The 17129-nt window shown below is 40.2% G+C and overlaps 1 protein-coding gene across 3 annotated transcripts; it reads left to right on the top strand.

Annotated features, from left to right (window-relative positions):
• The first annotated feature begins 4559 nt into the window (after positions 1 to 4559).
• On the top strand, positions 4560 to 14709 carry LOC307259393 (protein tyrosine phosphatase type IVA 3-like). Of its 3 annotated transcripts, XM_080039211.1 has the most exons (8): positions 4560 to 4645; positions 5354 to 5462; positions 8341 to 8811; positions 10494 to 10609; positions 11189 to 11281; positions 11420 to 11550; positions 11884 to 11958; positions 12604 to 14709. In XM_080039211.1, the coding sequence occupies exons 4-8, from the start codon at positions 10514 to 10516 to the stop codon at positions 12719 to 12721; spliced, it is 513 nt and encodes a 170-aa protein (XP_079895337.1). In that variant the 5' UTR covers positions 4560 to 4645; positions 5354 to 5462; positions 8341 to 8811; positions 10494 to 10513; the 3' UTR covers positions 12722 to 14709. The 3 variants fall into 3 exon arrangements, with proteins under 3 accessions (XP_079895337.1, XP_079895338.1, XP_079895339.1); XM_080039212.1 differs by lacking the exon at positions 4560 to 4645 and having other exon boundaries at positions 5327 to 5462; XM_080039213.1 differs by lacking the exons at positions 4560 to 4645; positions 5354 to 5462 and adding an exon at positions 6317 to 6389.
• Positions 14710 to 17129: the final 2420 nt, after the last annotated feature.

Below are 17129 nucleotides of genomic sequence, written 5' to 3'. Positions count from 1 at the left end.
GTCAGAAGCCGGCTCATGACGACCAAACGCGATTGGTTGGCTAATCCAGAGTGGCACTGAGCAGATCCAATAGTTTTAAACTTCAACAGACACCGCCTCCAATTGAGTGAACGTTTGCCAATTACAGCAGTTCCAGACCTTCTGTACAAATGAAATGAAGTACGATGGTCTGGTAGCACCAGGCTACATTGTAGGCACATACACATTCATCCCGTCTGTTGCTCTGCACGCACCGGCAGTGAGACGGGTGTCGGTCTGTAGCGTTCTCTCTTGTGATTGGATATTAATTTCGGATCCCCGCAAAGTTTATTTGCCGATTACATGCAGAGCAGCTGACTGAGAGATCGCAGATCGGCTTTATGAAACGCGCACACTATGTAAGTGATCACTGTATGAATAAAGAGGGATTTAACACTCATATTAACATAAATAAATCGCTTACTTCACCTTTAATATATAAGCCTACACCAGATATCACCCAAAAACATCTGATATATTACTTCACCAATAATGGCAATATGCAAAATGTGTGCCGCATTGGTAATTTAGTTATCAAATCAAGGCTATTGCTAACTTAAGACTCTTAGTTCTTTAGCTGCTTTACTGTTTCTGGCTTTTTCCAACTAGTCAATAAATCAAAAGACAAATATTTAATTAGTTTAGAGGTCTATTAGAGGATGGTCAGATTCCACTGTCTGCCCAACCCTATAGCACATTGGGCATTCCACTAGATGGAGCTCCATGTCGACTTTCTGGATGCAGCCTCTGCTCTGTACTGGCAGAATGAAGGAGGTCATAATGGCATTACACTTCTAAACTTTTTTGTTTTGTTATTACCTGACATACATTGTTTTTTTAATGACTTTCCCTCATTATTGAAATGTTTGTGTTTGTTGATGCTCTTTAATTTCTGCTTTGTCCACAACAACTTGTTACATCCAAACAACTGATATGAGGCAGTTTCTTTGGTAAAGCTCTCACTTTGTTCTATAGCTTGAATTTGTCATATAATTCTGCATGCAAGATACTCAGGGAAGCTGTTTGAAGCTTCTTTTTTTCCTGTGGGTGTGTCTGTTCCAAAACAGAAGGGATGGACGGTGAGATGGAAAGTTAGATTTGAAAGCTTTGTTCCATCTTGAGGGGTGCCCTGCTTACATATACATATAGGCCTAATGCAGCAGCACAGTAAAGATGTATTGTCATAGTGGCAGCAGGTTGTCTTGGAAACTGTTAGGTCTGGAGGTGAAAGTCCTGCCGTCTGTCCGACTCTCAGCTTTCAAAACAGTCTAATTATACTCACAGCAGCTGCTGCCGCTTGCCACATGCTTGACTGTGTGTGTGTGTGTGTGTGTGTGTGTACGTACGTAGCCTACGTGTGGGATTGCTCTGTGAACCCGGTTCTGTTCATGTGTGTGATTTCTCCTGAGGTTGTGTGCGTGTTTATATGCAAAACACATGCACAGACTCTTTCCACAATTCCTTGTATAGTAAGATTAGCAAGGATGCAGTGTGTGGAGGTACCTTCCCTTCCTAGCCGGAAAAGGAGGCTTTTAGATACCCTGCTTTGCTGTGGACTAAAAAGTAAAAAAAATATATAAAAAATCTATTTAGCCCTCTAGAGATTCTCAACTTTTGTATGGCCTCTTATGATAAGATAACCACTTATTCACAACAGGAAAAAGGCAAGGATTAAAGAAAAATATCAGTGTAAATTTCTACATTATAAATGTTGCCTATTTTCTGTCTTGATAATATTCACATTTAGCCTATTTGGCGACCCCTTGGGGCTTCTGGCCACTAGGCTGGGAACCATGGCAACAGACACTACAAAGTCATCATATATCATATTACAAATGCTGTAGGTAACATTAACACATGCATTCATTTGTTTCCCCAGTAATCTGGTTGAACTTCAAAATATTAACATGGTTCAAAACAGTAAGCCCCTGAAATATCATTTGATCCTTCACGGGGCATTCTGCGACTTCTCCACCATGCACTCCTCACCGATGAGGGGCCCCGTTTTCCAGGGCAGCGATGCACCTACTGTTACATCACATTCCCTTAACATAGGCCTGCAGTAGCTATAAACCTGAAACCAGACATTGTGAGATGTTGTGCTATTTAAACGTTAACATGTCCTCGTGTATAAAACAGGAAATGGAAGCTTACGGTTACAAACATACAAGTGCTTGGATGAACCTTGCTTCCTTTTCATATCCAATTTCTCCTTAATGCTTTGGGAATTACATAGTATTTCACACTGTAGCATGAGTCGTGTGTCTAAGGGACAGAATTACAAACTTGTCTAGGGGAGTAGGGCGTGTATTACACGTGCGAAGAGCCCGAAATGTAACAACGACCAATAATGTAATTTAAAAAATGGTAACATGGTTAACCAATCTAAATGTTAGGCCTGCCTGTATGCGCTTCAGTCATTCATCAGGAGTGAAGGCCAAAAAAGCAGAATGACAGTATATAGACGTCAGTTGTCAGCTGGATTTAACCTACATTTTTGAGTAGCTTGTATATATACACAAATATTATAGGAGGTGTAAATAGCACAGATCATAGCGTTAAGCCAAAAATAGCTTACCAGGAAGAATGTAGTTGAACAACAACAGGTAAACCAAACTGTATGAGGAATGATCTATTCATCATGTATTCACTATCGTTGACACTTTTTTCTGCTGCAAACCTCTCAGTCTTTTGCAGCAGCACCAGTCACCTTTCACTGTAATATGTTGGTGTGATGGGCTGCATGTCCTCAGTCTGGACGGGTGGCGTCAATGGTTTGACTTTTATCAAAAATTTCAAATAAACGCTTTACTCCCGCATATACCTACACATGTATATATTCTCAGACTTTTATTAAGCCATAATATCATTCAGGCCAATATAAGAGAAAGGTTTAGTTTGAGAAAACAAGGTAATAAATGATCTCTATTCAAATTGGCTGCCTTGTCGGTAGAGCACGGGCATAATGACTCATAGTGACCACCCATACCACCACCAGCAATGTTTGGTTTGTAAAAATAAGGCTCGACACGTCCTTGGCATTTCCTTGAAGCTGTCGTTCCAAAGTCTTTGCAGGTCAGCCCATTCCTTTTATCGGGCTACTAACAGCGCCCAAAGTGTCCTAGGCTCCTCAAAAATCACGAGACTGCCAGCTGAGAGTTGACCTATGGGTGTCAGCTCAGATTTCCAGAAACCATTGCAGCAACCATGTTATGGCCACTGCCACTGCTGTTTGTACACACATGATCACACTGTTTCTCCAAGGGATTGGAGAGAAGATTTGAGAGAAAGGATATGTGCATATAGGGAACAACAACAGTGACTGGATGTTCCAGGTGTATATAAGTCTATATTTTGATCAAAAGTAACTAACTAATTTACATTGCAATGCAAAACATTTGAACTATAGTTACCTTTTCAGGGGGGAAGAACCAATGGGTGGAGCAGTCCTGATGTGACACATACCTCGACCCACATTCTTAAAAAAATATCTCCAAATGTTGCCCATGAGAAGCCTGGACTAAGCTGAACAAAGGGGTTTGTTTGCAATTTGCACTTCCATTCCAAAGTTGAATAGAAGCAGCTTACTTCACAGAACACAAAAAAAAAACACTCAGCTTCAACGATTCTTCGCAGTGTTGGATATGAAAAGTTGTGAAATTATTTGATATATCTGAAAAGTTGAGTCCGCAGTTATGAGAATTTGCAAAACGTGTGATCGAAATTCATTAGATATAATATTATTCATTAACCCTGAATATGTTTATAACTCAGACAGTTTTTGAAGACTTTACTGTTGAGACAATAAATATAAATTGTGAGTGAAGAAATTGTTTTTGTGGTCTCAGACACATAACGCAACGTCCCAATATAACTTATTGTTACATGCCCTGCCCTTGTCACCCCCCAGTTTCCCCTCGACTGCATTTACACACATAGTCTACCGGTGACACCTGAGCTTTAACAATTTATAAAATGCATTTTCACAGGTTCAATGTGAAGGTTCAATGTTAAATTCTGTGTCATTAAAGAACATCAAGGCAAAATAGATTCCTCTCTTTCTCCATATTCTTCTCTGCAGTTCCGTCACTTTGTCTTGCGATCCAGCTAATCACCACTTTGAGAACACATAAACAAACAGATAAATTACTTCAGTTATAAGGGGGAGTCATGATATTGGACATTCCAAATCTAATGTGAGAAACGGGAAAGCGTTCAAGTAGTCCCTCAGCTAATTTTAGCTAGTGAGTGGTGTTTTTTTTTTAAAGCTACGTGCGTTGGCCAACAAGTCATGTTAACCTCCACTCAATGTGATTGATAGTGAGGTGAGGCCCCCAGCTTGTTCTGCTTTAAAAAAGCCGGCGCCTATGACTGCCTTGTGACTCCCTGGACTCCCATATCCGTACCACAACCATATAGACAAATAAGACTAAGAAGGCGACCTAAAAGGAAATCTTAAAAAAAAAGATCAATAAAGCCTAATCTTCATGGATTTCTCAGAAGAATGCCTCAATAGATCTCTAATTTAGAAAACTCTCAGCCTTTTAAATTGTTTTTTTGGAAAGAAAACGCTGCAGCTTCAAACAGTTTGGCTGTAGGAAAACAACAAACCTGGGAGGCGTGTCAGGTAAGGAGAAAGTTAATTCCGGGAACTCAAGGGTTTGACTTGTCCGATCTGTCTGAAAGCTCGCCGGTGCTATTTTTAGTTGGTTCAGGGAGGGGAATGGGGGGGGGGGGGGATGAGGAGAAGGTCCAGACAGTGTCACAGCTGAAGAAACTCATTAGACAAATGTTTACCCAAAATCCTTTATTGATATTTGAGAGAAACAAACTTAAAAACACCAATCTTGATTGTATTTTGTTTCTATACATCTGCCACAGACCTCATTGACTGAACCTAGTACTTAGGCAGCCTAAGAAGAGTATGGAGTGGAGACGGGAGAAGGTAAAATAGCACCTCTTCTTTACCCTGGAAGAGTTGAGGAAAAAGCAAGAGGAGTAGATGTTGAGGAGGAGGGAGCGAGACCCTTCTCCTCTCTCTCTCTCTCTCTCTCTCTCCCTCTAAGAGCATTAACCAGTGGAGTGTTCTGGTAGTGACAGGGCTGTCAGGGTCAGATGGCTGCTCAGCCTGATTAGACCAGCTCACAGCAGATCCTCAGCCCTAGCACAATGCATTGCTAAGGCAAGAAAAACAATCTGGCACATGCAAGCACACAGCAGGGGTTACTTAGAGATCGAGAGGGACGGGGGAAAGGTTGATAGCTCAGCGTCGTAGCGGTGCAGAGCCACAGGTTGTTGCAGTAAGACTTTGTGTTTTCTGTCCCTTCACTGACAGACATTTGAGCATCCGGAGGCAGAAAGAGACTGAAAAGCAGGTGGACTTTATTGCTGCAGAAGAACAAAATTTAGCGATGGTTATGGTTGGAGATGACCTTTAAGAGCAGGTAAGGACAAACACTCAGTAGATGTTGTTACTTGTGTTTTTGCCGTTACCGCCAGGGAAAATATTTCAAAATGAAATAGTATTTGGGCCAAGTTCCTTGGGAGAAGCAAAGTAGGGCCCCGCTACAACCAGTTTTGCAACTTTTGAGAGCAGGAGCCAGATGTGACAGATACAAAAACGATGGGGCAACGACATGCTGAGATGACACACTTGATAGAGAATTTCCATAGAAATCAAATTCCACAGTCATCAAGCCTATGCCGGTTTCTTCACTGGAACTGAGTAGGAGGACATACACTCTGCTAGCATTGGAGAGTGTTGTTTGTCATGGAATCACCCGCTAGTATAGATACAGCTATAAATACAGCTGCAGGGTGTTTAGTGTCTACAGGGGTTTACTATAGCAGGCAGTCAGCTGGTTGCACGTCAGCACTCACACTGTTGTAGGGCTAGTGGGCCACTGCTGCTGCTTCTGCAGGACTTTGGTGTAACTTTTGGATTTCATTGTTCAGCGGCCAAGTTGAGGTAAGAGGGAATATTTTATATACTGTAGGCTTCCAGAAACACAACACAAAGGGAGCCATTTATTGCATCTTCTTTTTTTCAGAGTGGCTCCTGACTTGGAGCTGCTAGAGTTTACTGGAAGGCAGTAGAGGTGAATGTTCTAACAGGATTTATCCTATTTGAAGACACTACAGACTTGTTGTCGTCTTTACTACTAACCTGCTGGCTTACACTGGGCTTCATTTAGCCTGGCGTTGCAGGTGCGGTAGAAAAGTTTGGCGACGGAACGCGGCTCTAGCTTAATATTCAGATCCATTTTTAACTTCTCTGGGTCCTGACCCAGCTTGTGACAGGGAAACAGCCAGGCAGCCAGACGACCAACTGGGGACGCACCTGTTTTTTACAAACCAGAGCGGGCTCTAAGGTAACAGAGAGAGATCAGCTTTACAGTTTTATCTGGAATTACTGGCTATTACACGTTTATGCTCCTTTATGCTTATGTTGCATTATGTTGTTTTGATACGAAGGCTTTCTAGATGTCAGCCAAATGCCATAGAGTGACTGCAGTACTTTTGAAGAGTTGGAATATAAATCGGTTCTATGTTTAGATACCTTTTTATGTCAATGTCTGTCTCTCAGTGTCAGTATATTCACTGTTTTGTCATCTGTGCTGTATGTCATGTCGCTTTGTGTTATTTATGTGATAAGTCAAATAAAAGTAATTTTTTTAAACTCTGAACTGCCTGCATGGATAGTTAGCGACCTCTACCCTGATTAGTGGTAACACGGGATAAATTCCTAATTATAGAGAGTCAACAACCTTGAATAGACTACACTACACTGGAAGAGTTAGTGAGTAAGTTGGCATGTGATTTTGTGTGTGTGTGTGTGTTTGTGTGTTGGTGTCCATGTGTGTGTCTGAGTGTGTGTTTTGCCAGAGCTGAAGTGTATGCGACAACGGATTACCTCTGGACTTTCCCTGGTTGTTTGTTTGAATGTTTGTGTGAGTAAGTGAGTGAGCAAAAGAAGGGTTACATCTTTGACCACCTTCCCTCATATTTCCTCGACTACCTGTACCTGTTGTCAAACCAAGAAATATATAATTACATTGCTAATTTGACTTTTAGTTCAGACATTATAAACAATTGAACTTCAATTGTTTTGTTCAAACAGGTACTATTATTCTTACAGAAAGACATATTTTAAAACACTACCATCCATTTCTTGTGTCACAATTAAAAGAATGCAAATTCGATTATAACAAAACTACTGTATTACTACTTTGCCTAAGTTTATCATGATTTGCATCAGCCTTGTAAGCTTTTAAAAGGTTTATCAGACAAGATTCTATAATACACTACACCAGTAAAGCACATTGTATAGCTGGAGTTCGGTCCAGTGTCTTCTACATCAGCATAAAGCACAAAAGCAAATGGCTAAATGTGAAATGTTAAGTTCATATTTGTTTAATTCAAAGTAAATACCAATTAAAGAACATCTGCTTGCATGACAATATGCCCATGTCAATAGACGTTGATGCATTTCTCACAGGTGAAGTGAGAATTGATCTGATATAAAAAGTTTCAATCAACTAACAGCAAGTGCTTTTTTTGAACCAAGGCTAATATGAGTCAATTAAATTGTCAAATGAATAGATTACTCCAGACAAATAATAGGAGAACCTGCTCTACCTGAAGTAGCATGCCAGCTAACCTTCCCTTTTATTTGTTTCACAGTTTGTTATCCAATGTGTGGCCTTTTGTCCCAAAGCAACAGGGACTGCCCTCAGGTTCAGTACTCTTCTACACTTACATCCCTCCTGGACAATCAAATAGACTGACTTTATCTCCCTTTTTTCTTCAACCTAAATTAAATTCTGTTGATATTGTGCAGGCTAATCTAATACATCTGTCCATTATTTGTGAGCCCCTTCATGAATTAGATTTTCTAGCTCATGGTGCATTTGCCATGTTCCCAAGCTTCCTCGGCAATTCAACGTATGAATGTACATTGTGAAAGTTGATGCATTGTGAGAACATGCGTATGCGTATTTGTATGCGTCAACAACTGACTTCTCAGAAAAAGCAAAATGAGGACTTCACTGCGGATATCAGTCTTTGGCTTGTTAATTTAAATGTAAATTTGAAATTTGACAGGCAAGCTCTAGGACTGACCATTTATAGATGTTAAACTGTTTTAAACTGTCCGCAGCAGTGATTAGGGCTGACTGACATTAGTATATTTTGCCATTAAGCTGAATTGTAGATACAAGGAAACAAATGCTGAATCAGTGAAGTGATTCTATATTCATTAATGTTTTTTAAAGCTGATTATTTTTTAAAGAGTTCATTTTTTATCATGTTTATTTCTTTCAGAATTGCCGGTTGATGGAGTTTGTGCGGAGGAGTGGTGACTACTGCCACGCTCAACACATTTAAACCCCATCTGGGATGAAGCTACACCATGCACTCCTGCAGCCCTGAAACCTGAAAGACTTTGGCCTTTGCCCTTGTGAAACCAGCCAGCTCATGGGGTAAGAAGCGGAGCCCCCCTCCACATTGAAAGCTACCTGGAGCGAGAAGAGAAGAGAGAGCTGCTGAGAGACAACCAGAGTAAAGGATAAGAGGGATAAAATCGAGGAGACAGAGAGATAAAGCTGACACTCCTGGACTATAACTGATGGGGTAAAACAGTATTCAAGACAACAGGACCTCGGATTTGGGAAAATACCTTAAAAGGCTATAAACAATCTCCCAATAGGAAGCCTCCACCAGAGAGACAGGAAGACCACCGTCACCTGGAGACTTGATACAAGTCCAAGACACAGCAGCTAACTGGAGCTAAAGGTGAGGGGGTCACCAGAGCTCCACTATAAATAGTGATGCACCTACACTTTATATCTCCTGCACTTCACTGACTTGTTATGGAATCGGGCGTGTTGCTGGTTATAGAGTGTGGCAGTGTTTTTAGTTTGATCGGTTAGTAGAAGGTCTGTTGAAATGCATAACCTTTCAGTGATGCGTAATGTTTTTTTAACACAGGTGAACTTTCCTTCTTTGACATCAAGGAAACAGTGCATTTACAAAACAGGTCCACTTTCAAGGCTGTGCTAGAGGAGTATCAAGATTTGTCTCCTGTATTCTTTAAAGAGCCTGCACTTCTGGGGGCGCCCTTAGCTCAGTTGGTAGGGCGTCCCCCCCATGGGCCTCGGCCAGCAGCGGACCCGGGTTCAATTCCAGCCCGCGGTCGTTCTCTGCATGTCACTCCCCTCTCTGCCCCATTTCAACTCTGTCTCTACACTATCAATAAAGCATAAAAATGGCAAAAAAAAATCTTAAAAAAAAAAGAGCCTGCACTTCTGTACTGCATACTCTGCTGTAATGGGACTAAGTATTGGATTTGAGCTACTTCAAACAGTTATGTCATCAGAGATTGGCTTTGTTTATTGACATTGACCTTGTTACCTGCCCTTTGTTTACCAGCACATGGGGGTATACCCAAAAGTTCTTATCAGTCCCCTAACTAAAATAGTGGCTGTGTGTACCTCCTGGTATCTGAGGCATCCCTAAATTAAATTCCATCTTAAAATACACCCTTATCCCTATCTCATTTGAGGCGTGAGCTAGAGACCCCTGTCAACAAGACATGCTAAAGAACTGCCTTGTTTGTTTATAATTTTGTCTTGTAAAAGTTGTACTTCAAATGCTTTATTTGGTTTAGTATTTTCACTAAGTTCCATCCATCACAATCCAGGAATAGTAAGAGATAAAATACCTTCGTTTTGTGTTTACATTGAATATTTCATTTATTTTGTATTTACAGTTCCAGAGTTATAATCCAAATTATTTGGGTTTTCCCGCTTTAAACAAGTGTGTAGTATTGCATTTCTTCTAGGAACAAAGTTGTCCCATTTCTCATTTTGCTTGTTTACAATCTAGGCTACTGTGAGAGACTTTCATCAAAGATGTACCCTTTTGAGATATCTCAGGACCATGACAGGTTGGGTTGCATTTGAATACATGGCAAAAAGCCGCAGTAATCCCAGCGGAGTCGAGTTTGCGGACGTGCTCACTCGGCCTTTTTTCACAGTGTACAATTTGACATTAACGCTGGCATTGCTTACAAGTGTCCCAGTAAGCCATGACAACGTGGCAGTGAGCCAGCACGCACAATATACCAGGACTCTAAAGCAGCTGGGTGGATTTTATTATTCACACCTGTGATTTTCCTACTCTTAAATGTCCTGTTTGTTTTGGAGTGACATATAACACATGCGATTTTTCAGATTTGTCACAACTGTTGACCTTGAAGTATAACTGTCACGTACTTTAACTTTGACACCACTGGGGCCCCTTTGACAGAAGACATTTTTTGACATGTTAAGCACATTTTAACTTTGAGGTAACTTAGCTCATATGAAAGTATCGTAAAATATTAGAAATCATGTTCACTTTTTGTTGTTTTATACAGTGCATTTTCTACCCTCACGTTGTGTTTATGACTAACAACCAACTGCTCACACATAAAGGTCCGAGATCATTGGCCACCATGAACCGTCCAGCTCCAGTGGAACTGTGCCATAAGAACATGAAGTTTCTTATCACACACAACCCCACGGACAACACACTCAGCTCCTTCATAGAGGTAAGAAACCACAGAGGGCAGAGTGGACTGGTCGCAGTGGGACAGGACAGACAGACTCAGCAGTTGTTACAGTGATTGCTTAAATGTGTGTTTATTGCTGCAGCCGTCTGTGGAGTTTTTCTGTGGTTGTTTATACATCCCTGTGCTGGTTGCCCTGGAGACCTGTTTAAGTGGCAGTTTTTTAAGTCAGCATAATGATGCTTGTAGTGTCCACAGGTTTATTGTTGCGCATTTTTTAGTTAATTGTCCGAGTCTTAGTTAATTCTAGTGGGACTGTATTATATTATATTTGAAGATGATAATCATTTGTAAACACAGGCTGCACAATGCGATTATAGAAGTGGAATTCGGTTGTTGGTTTGGACACATGTAGGTTAATGACATTAAATAAAATGTATTTGGTTGCCTAAAGGTATAAAGGTAACCGTTTTATGATTGAAATATAAGATATTCTCTTTGCTGATGACATGTTAAGTGATACAAGTACACTAATAGAGAGATTTGGACAGAATGGAATAGATTTATTTGTGTTTTGGCTTCAGTGTGAAACTAATTTCCTGCCACTGTTGTCCCTATCAGGACCTGAAGCACTTCGGCGCCACCACAGTTGTTCGAGTCTGTGATATCACCTATGATAAAACGCCTTTGGAGAAAGACGGTATTACTGTGGTGGTGAGCGCGCGCACACACACACACACACACACACACACACACACACACACACACACACACACACACACACAGATGTAGTCATACTGAAACAAAATACAGTGACAGAAGTGCTGTAACTGTTCTGCTCTTCTCTTCCAGGATTGGCCATTTGATGATGGAGCCGCGCCCCCCAGTAAGCTAGTTGATGATTGGATAAATCTGCTAAAGAAAAAGTTTCAGGAGGAACCTGGATGCTGTGTGGCTGTTCACTGTGTGGCTGGACTGGGGAGGTGAGAGACCAAACAAAAAATGCACACAGTCTATCAGACACGTTGACAGTAAATACACCATCATTTCAGAGGTGGAAGAAGCACTCGGATCTTGTTCATAGGTTAAATGACCCCTTCCAGGGTTTAGAAATACTCTGTAAAGTAGTTGTGTGTAAAAGTTATTCATTAATAGTGCAAGAGTAAAAGTGCAGAAGCATCAACCTGATCCTTTTTTCTAAACAGCATTTCATAATCCTTAGGATGCCGATGGACTGCCATTATTTCTACTCTGACATAAGACAGACGTAGACATGACTGTGTGTGTGTGTGTCTTTATCTTGTGCATGTGTGCAGGGCTCCTGTGCTGGTTGCTCTGGCTCTGATAGAGAGCGGAATGAAGTATGAAGATGCTATTCAACTTATAAGACAGTAAGTACATGTATGTACAATATCCTCATTGTACAGAACTTCCAGTTATCACGGTATAAGAACCGTGTTTAACATTTTTCAAACAAAGACAATATTGTCTTCATCCACAGAATATCTGAAGCACAATATCGTTGTGCAATTTGTGAAAAGTTTAACATGGTTTAGAAACATCCGAACAGCACAAAACACAATTCATGCACGTGCATTTGTGTTTTATGGAGATGATGTGTATCCTTTCCCCATTTCCATTAGTCTTTGGTACCATCTGGTGGTGGTATCTAGCAAGACAATGTGACATATAGCAATACACATAAAAACTATACCTTTTTGCCTGTGTAGTGTGTTCTTCTTAATTATATGATGGATTTCATGTCCCATAACACGTCTACACAAGGCATGGAATGAGAACACATATTTCACAACAAGTTTAACCAAGAATATGTGTGTGTGTGTGTGTGTGTGTGTGTGTGTGTGTGTGTGTGTGTGTGTGTGTGTGTGTGTGTGTGTGTGTGTGTGTGTGTGTGTGTGTGTGTGTGTGTGTGTGTGTGTGTGTGTGTTGTAAGAGGAGTGTAAGAAGTGCTGAAAAGAGGAATTTTGCAAGGCCGTTGAATTTCACCTTACATTGTTGGTCTTTGTGCATTTAAGGAAGCGCCGCGGAGCCATCAACAGTAAACAACTCACCTACCTAGAGAAGTATCGATCCAAACAGAGACTACGCTTCAAAGACTCTCACGCACAGAAGAACAAGTGTTGCACCATGTGAACACACACACACACACACACACACACACACACACACACACACACACACACACACACACACACACACACACACACACACACACACACACACACACACACACATACACTTGTCCCCCTCAACAAATGCTCTCAGGGAACCAACCATACAAGCCTTGCCATTGTCACAAACACTAAAATATACAGGCACTGCTAGCCCAAATGTACCCTGGGATTTTTTTTAATGCAGATTCATCGGAACTCCTCTTTGTCCCCTTCGTACGGATTCTTTTCTTTTTTAAATATTATTTTTGCAGCATGTTTGCTTCATAATATAGTTTATAATGAAGAAAGACAACAGATGTTGGTGAGGGGCAGACATCACATAAAAGATTATGATTTGTGAATAATCGTTGAGCGATGTCTGTTTTATCAAGACACAAAGATGAATTGGGAGATAATGTTTTGAGGCTTATGAATCATATCGAAATTCTGAACGAAACAAATCCTAAGTAAGCACCTATGGAGACGCCTCGAGAGATTGGGTTTGGGGCTGATTTATTTTGAAATAAATCTCATGCATTGGCCTTCAAAACCTCAAATCATACCATATATTTTTTGAAAATACCATTGCATTTTCATGCTTTTGTACAGATGTTCAATATGTTTATAAATGTCCATGATCACAATATAAATAATAATAGTTTCATGCAGTATTTTCTTTAAGATTGTTTAATGGCATGACAAGCTTTTTCTAACAACATTTTAAGAGAACACAACTTAACACACTGAAGCACAGGATTACAATCATGTAATCATGTAAATATTTTTCTGATCCTGTCTTTGACATTTTTTTTCTGTTGGTGTCTGTTCTCAGTTTAACTGGAGTTATAAGGGCTCATTCTTATCCCTGCATTTTCTGCCAGTGGTAAACATAAAGCCTTTGTTTAGTTTTTGTCACAGTCACTGTTTTAATATTAACTTCATTGAGCTCAAGTTAAGTGTTTACATATCAGCGTGTGCATTGAATGATCCCTGTTTACCGACACACGCATAAAGAAACATCCCTGTAGCAGCAGCTGATTTCATGGCAGGTTCAAAGTACTATATGTATTATGAAAAAGGAAAATGTTAATAATACTATATCTACAATACAAACATTCTGAAATGACTAAGAGATGAAAACCAGCTGTAGATAATGTTAAATGAGGTAGCTCTTTTGATCAATTTCGTTCTTCTTGGGGTCAAGATGTAATCCCACACCCCCATTCATTGACTACAAAAATGTGCAAATAAAATGTAATCATTGCATGTATTAGAAATATATTTTTTTATGTTCCTGCAACTCTCAGATTTAATTATTGGCCAATATTAGCCTGATATGTACCCTGGAAATGCAGACTTGCCGCTAGCAAATTTAATTTAGCTCTGCATCGTTCTAGATGTGGGTCTGGATGTCCAGGCTACACGATATGTGGAATTATTGAGGTACCGGTCCAGTCCTAGCCTACAAATATTGCTGTGCAGTATCTATCTGTCAAATTATAGGTTACAGTATCTGATACATATTTTCTTGTGGGGTGGAGTTTACTTATTTATGTGTTCCTGAATGATGCATGTCACCAACTGCTTCTGACACTTTAATTTTCAATTGAAAAAGTATTTTATTTATTAATTTTTTTGCTTATGATAGAGCATGCACTTTTGATGCATTATTAAGTTGCTGATGATAGTCTCCCCATCCACTGTTGTATACAAAAAATCTTCGACATGAACTGATGTCCTGAAAAACAAACTATAAGATAGAAATGTGAGCAGGGTTTAACATTGAAGTAAAGCTGCAGTAGAGACTATGAGGGGAGAGCATCTACCTTGCTCATATGATGATGATGTGTGTGCGTGGTTGTGTGTGTGTGTGTGTGTGTGGGTGGGTTTGTTTGAATATGTGTGTGTGTTCAGTAGCCTTTAGCTACTATTTATCATTGGGACTGGCCTGAGCTGACACTTTTTTAATGTTAAAAACAAAAGCTGTAAATGTCTGTACCTCTGTAAATTATTGCGCTGTTTAATAAAGGTTTTGTCCCTATATTTGAAATTTTCTTCATTGATTCCTTTGTATAGAATATCTGGAAAAGGGAGTGTTTGCAACAATTTTTAAGAATAATAACAATGATAACGTTTATCTCAATATCTTGAGAAAACAAGCATTATGATGGCATTTACAAAAAAATACAAGCATGCCTGTATACTTAGCTTCTGTATTTCTGTCAATGGATATATAAACATTTATTTTAATATATATAAATAATATATAACCACTGAAGCAACTCTTTTACAATACTGTATGTAATTATCTTTACAGTCAAATACATGTTTCTATAGTAACAGAAAAACACATTTATGTCATTTTGATCAGATACTTTTCAGCCATAATTTAGCTACCTCTTCTCAACAGCCATCTTTAAAATATATAAATAGGGGAGGACGGGGGAATGTGAGATATCGGGTAATGTGAGACACCCCCTGTATCTAGGACACAGAACACATTTTTGGTCATGTGAGATGTATGTTTTCAAGCCCCTCTCATTTCTCCTTGGCCATGAAAGAGAGGACCTTTTCACAAAAAATAATTTTTTGCATGTAAAAGTAAATTTTCACACATGTTGATGAACTACCAACAAATGAAACCATGATGATGATAACTGAAGATTAGCCTGAATTTCTGAGAGAGGTAGTTTTTTCTCAAATTGTGGCAGTGGGGTAAAGTGAGACACATGCTGTGGGGTAAAGTGAGACAGTGTCTGTGCCCTCTTTTAATGAATCCATTATACACTCAACAAAAATATAAACGCAACACTTTTGTTTTTGCTCCCATTTTTCATGAGATGGACTTAAAGATCTAAAATTCATTCCAGATACACAATTGTACCATTTCTCTCAAACATTGTTCACAAATCTGTCTAAATGTGTGATAGTGAGCACTTCTGCTTTGCTGAGATAATCCATCCCACCTCACAGGTGTGCCACATCAAGATGCTGATCTGACATCATGATTAGTGCACAGGTGTGCCTTAGACTGTCCACAATAAAAGGCCACTCTGAAATGTGCATTTTTTTGCTTTATTGGAGGTCTGGGGACTCAGAACCAGTCAGTATCTGGTGTGACCACCATTTGCCTCATGCAGTGCAACACATCTTCTTCGCATAGAGTTTATCAGATTGTCAATTGTGGCCTGTGGAATGTTGGTCCACTCCTCTTCAATGGCTGTGCGAAGTTGCTGGAGACGGCTTATGGTGGAGAAATGAACATTCAATGCACGAGCAACAGATCTGGTTGACATTCCTGCTGTCAGCATGCCAATTGCACGCTCCCTCAATGCTTGTGGCATCTGTGGCATTTTGCTGTGAGACAAAACTGCACATTTCAGGGTGGCCTTTTATTGTGGACAGTCTAAGGCACACCTGTGCACTAATCATGATGTCAGATCAGCATCTTGATGTGGCACACCTGTGAGGTGGGATGGATTATCTCAGCAAAGCAGAAGTGCTCACTATCACACATTTAGACAGATATGTGAACAATGTTTGAGAGAAATGGTACAATTGTGTATCTGGAATGCATTTTAGATCTTTAAGTCCATCTCATGAAAAATGGGAGCAAAAACAAAAGTGTTGCGTTTATATTTTTGTTGAGTGTATTTTAGGTAGCAAGGAGACTAGTTTGAAAATACAAAAGCTCGCTTAGAGGGGAGCAAATGTAAAAAGTACCTCAGATTACCCCATTCTCCCCTATATATAAATAGCCTATATTTTAATTGTGTGCAGTCCCCCATTACACACACACACAATAACCTGTATTTTGACATAGCCTGTGTTTGGTGCACCACATTACCTACTAAATTTAAATCCGGTCACACAACGCTTCTCGTATAGCCTACCCTACATCAAGCTTTATTCACCAAACGTTTTTGTGGCCTTAACCACCAAACGTGATATTAGATTAGAGCATATTTAAAGGTCACATATTATGCTAAATGCACTTTTTAAATGTGTTCTAACATATCCATGGGTCCACGGTGTGCCTAGAGACTGCCAAAATATAAAAAAATATAACAATCTCTCCTTTTCTCACTCTCCCCCTTTCTGAAACCCCCACCCCTCCCCCCCAATATACTCCAGTCAGAATTCTCCTCGTTTCTGACCTCAAAAACTGGAAAGCCAGAAGCTTCCACTGTGCAGCCCACACCCTTATTTCTGCCCCCTGTCCGGAAGCGAAGCCAGATACGCCTCGCCCTCTGTCTGTCAGGGTCCACGGCCCTGACAGACAGAGGGCGAGGCGTATCTGGCTTCGCTTCCGGACAGGGGGCGGGGGGAGCTCAAAGATTGTATATTTACGAGGGGAGCTGCAGCTCTTTTTTTTTTAAATAGGCCAT

The sequence above is a fragment of the Ammodytes marinus genome (assembly GCF_949987685.1).
Source record: "Ammodytes marinus genome assembly, chromosome: 13".
Lineage (NCBI taxonomy): Eukaryota > Metazoa > Chordata > Actinopteri > Uranoscopiformes > Ammodytidae > Ammodytes > Ammodytes marinus.
This window is presented reverse-complemented; position numbering and strand designations above follow the sequence as displayed.

Bases quoted from the DNA above. Each gene is read 5' to 3' on its own strand.
- LOC307259393 (XM_080039211.1), top strand. From the start codon at position 10,514: ATGAACCGTCCAGCTCCAGTGGAACTGTGCCATAAGAACATGAAGTTT. The intron at 11,551-11,883 runs GTGAGAGACCAA...GCATGTGTGCAG, and splicing joins TGTGTGGCTGGACTGGGGAG to GGCTCCTGTGCTGGTTGCTC. The intron at 11,959-12,603 runs GTAAGTACATGT...TGTGCATTTAAG, and splicing joins GCTATTCAACTTATAAGACA to GAAGCGCCGCGGAGCCATCA.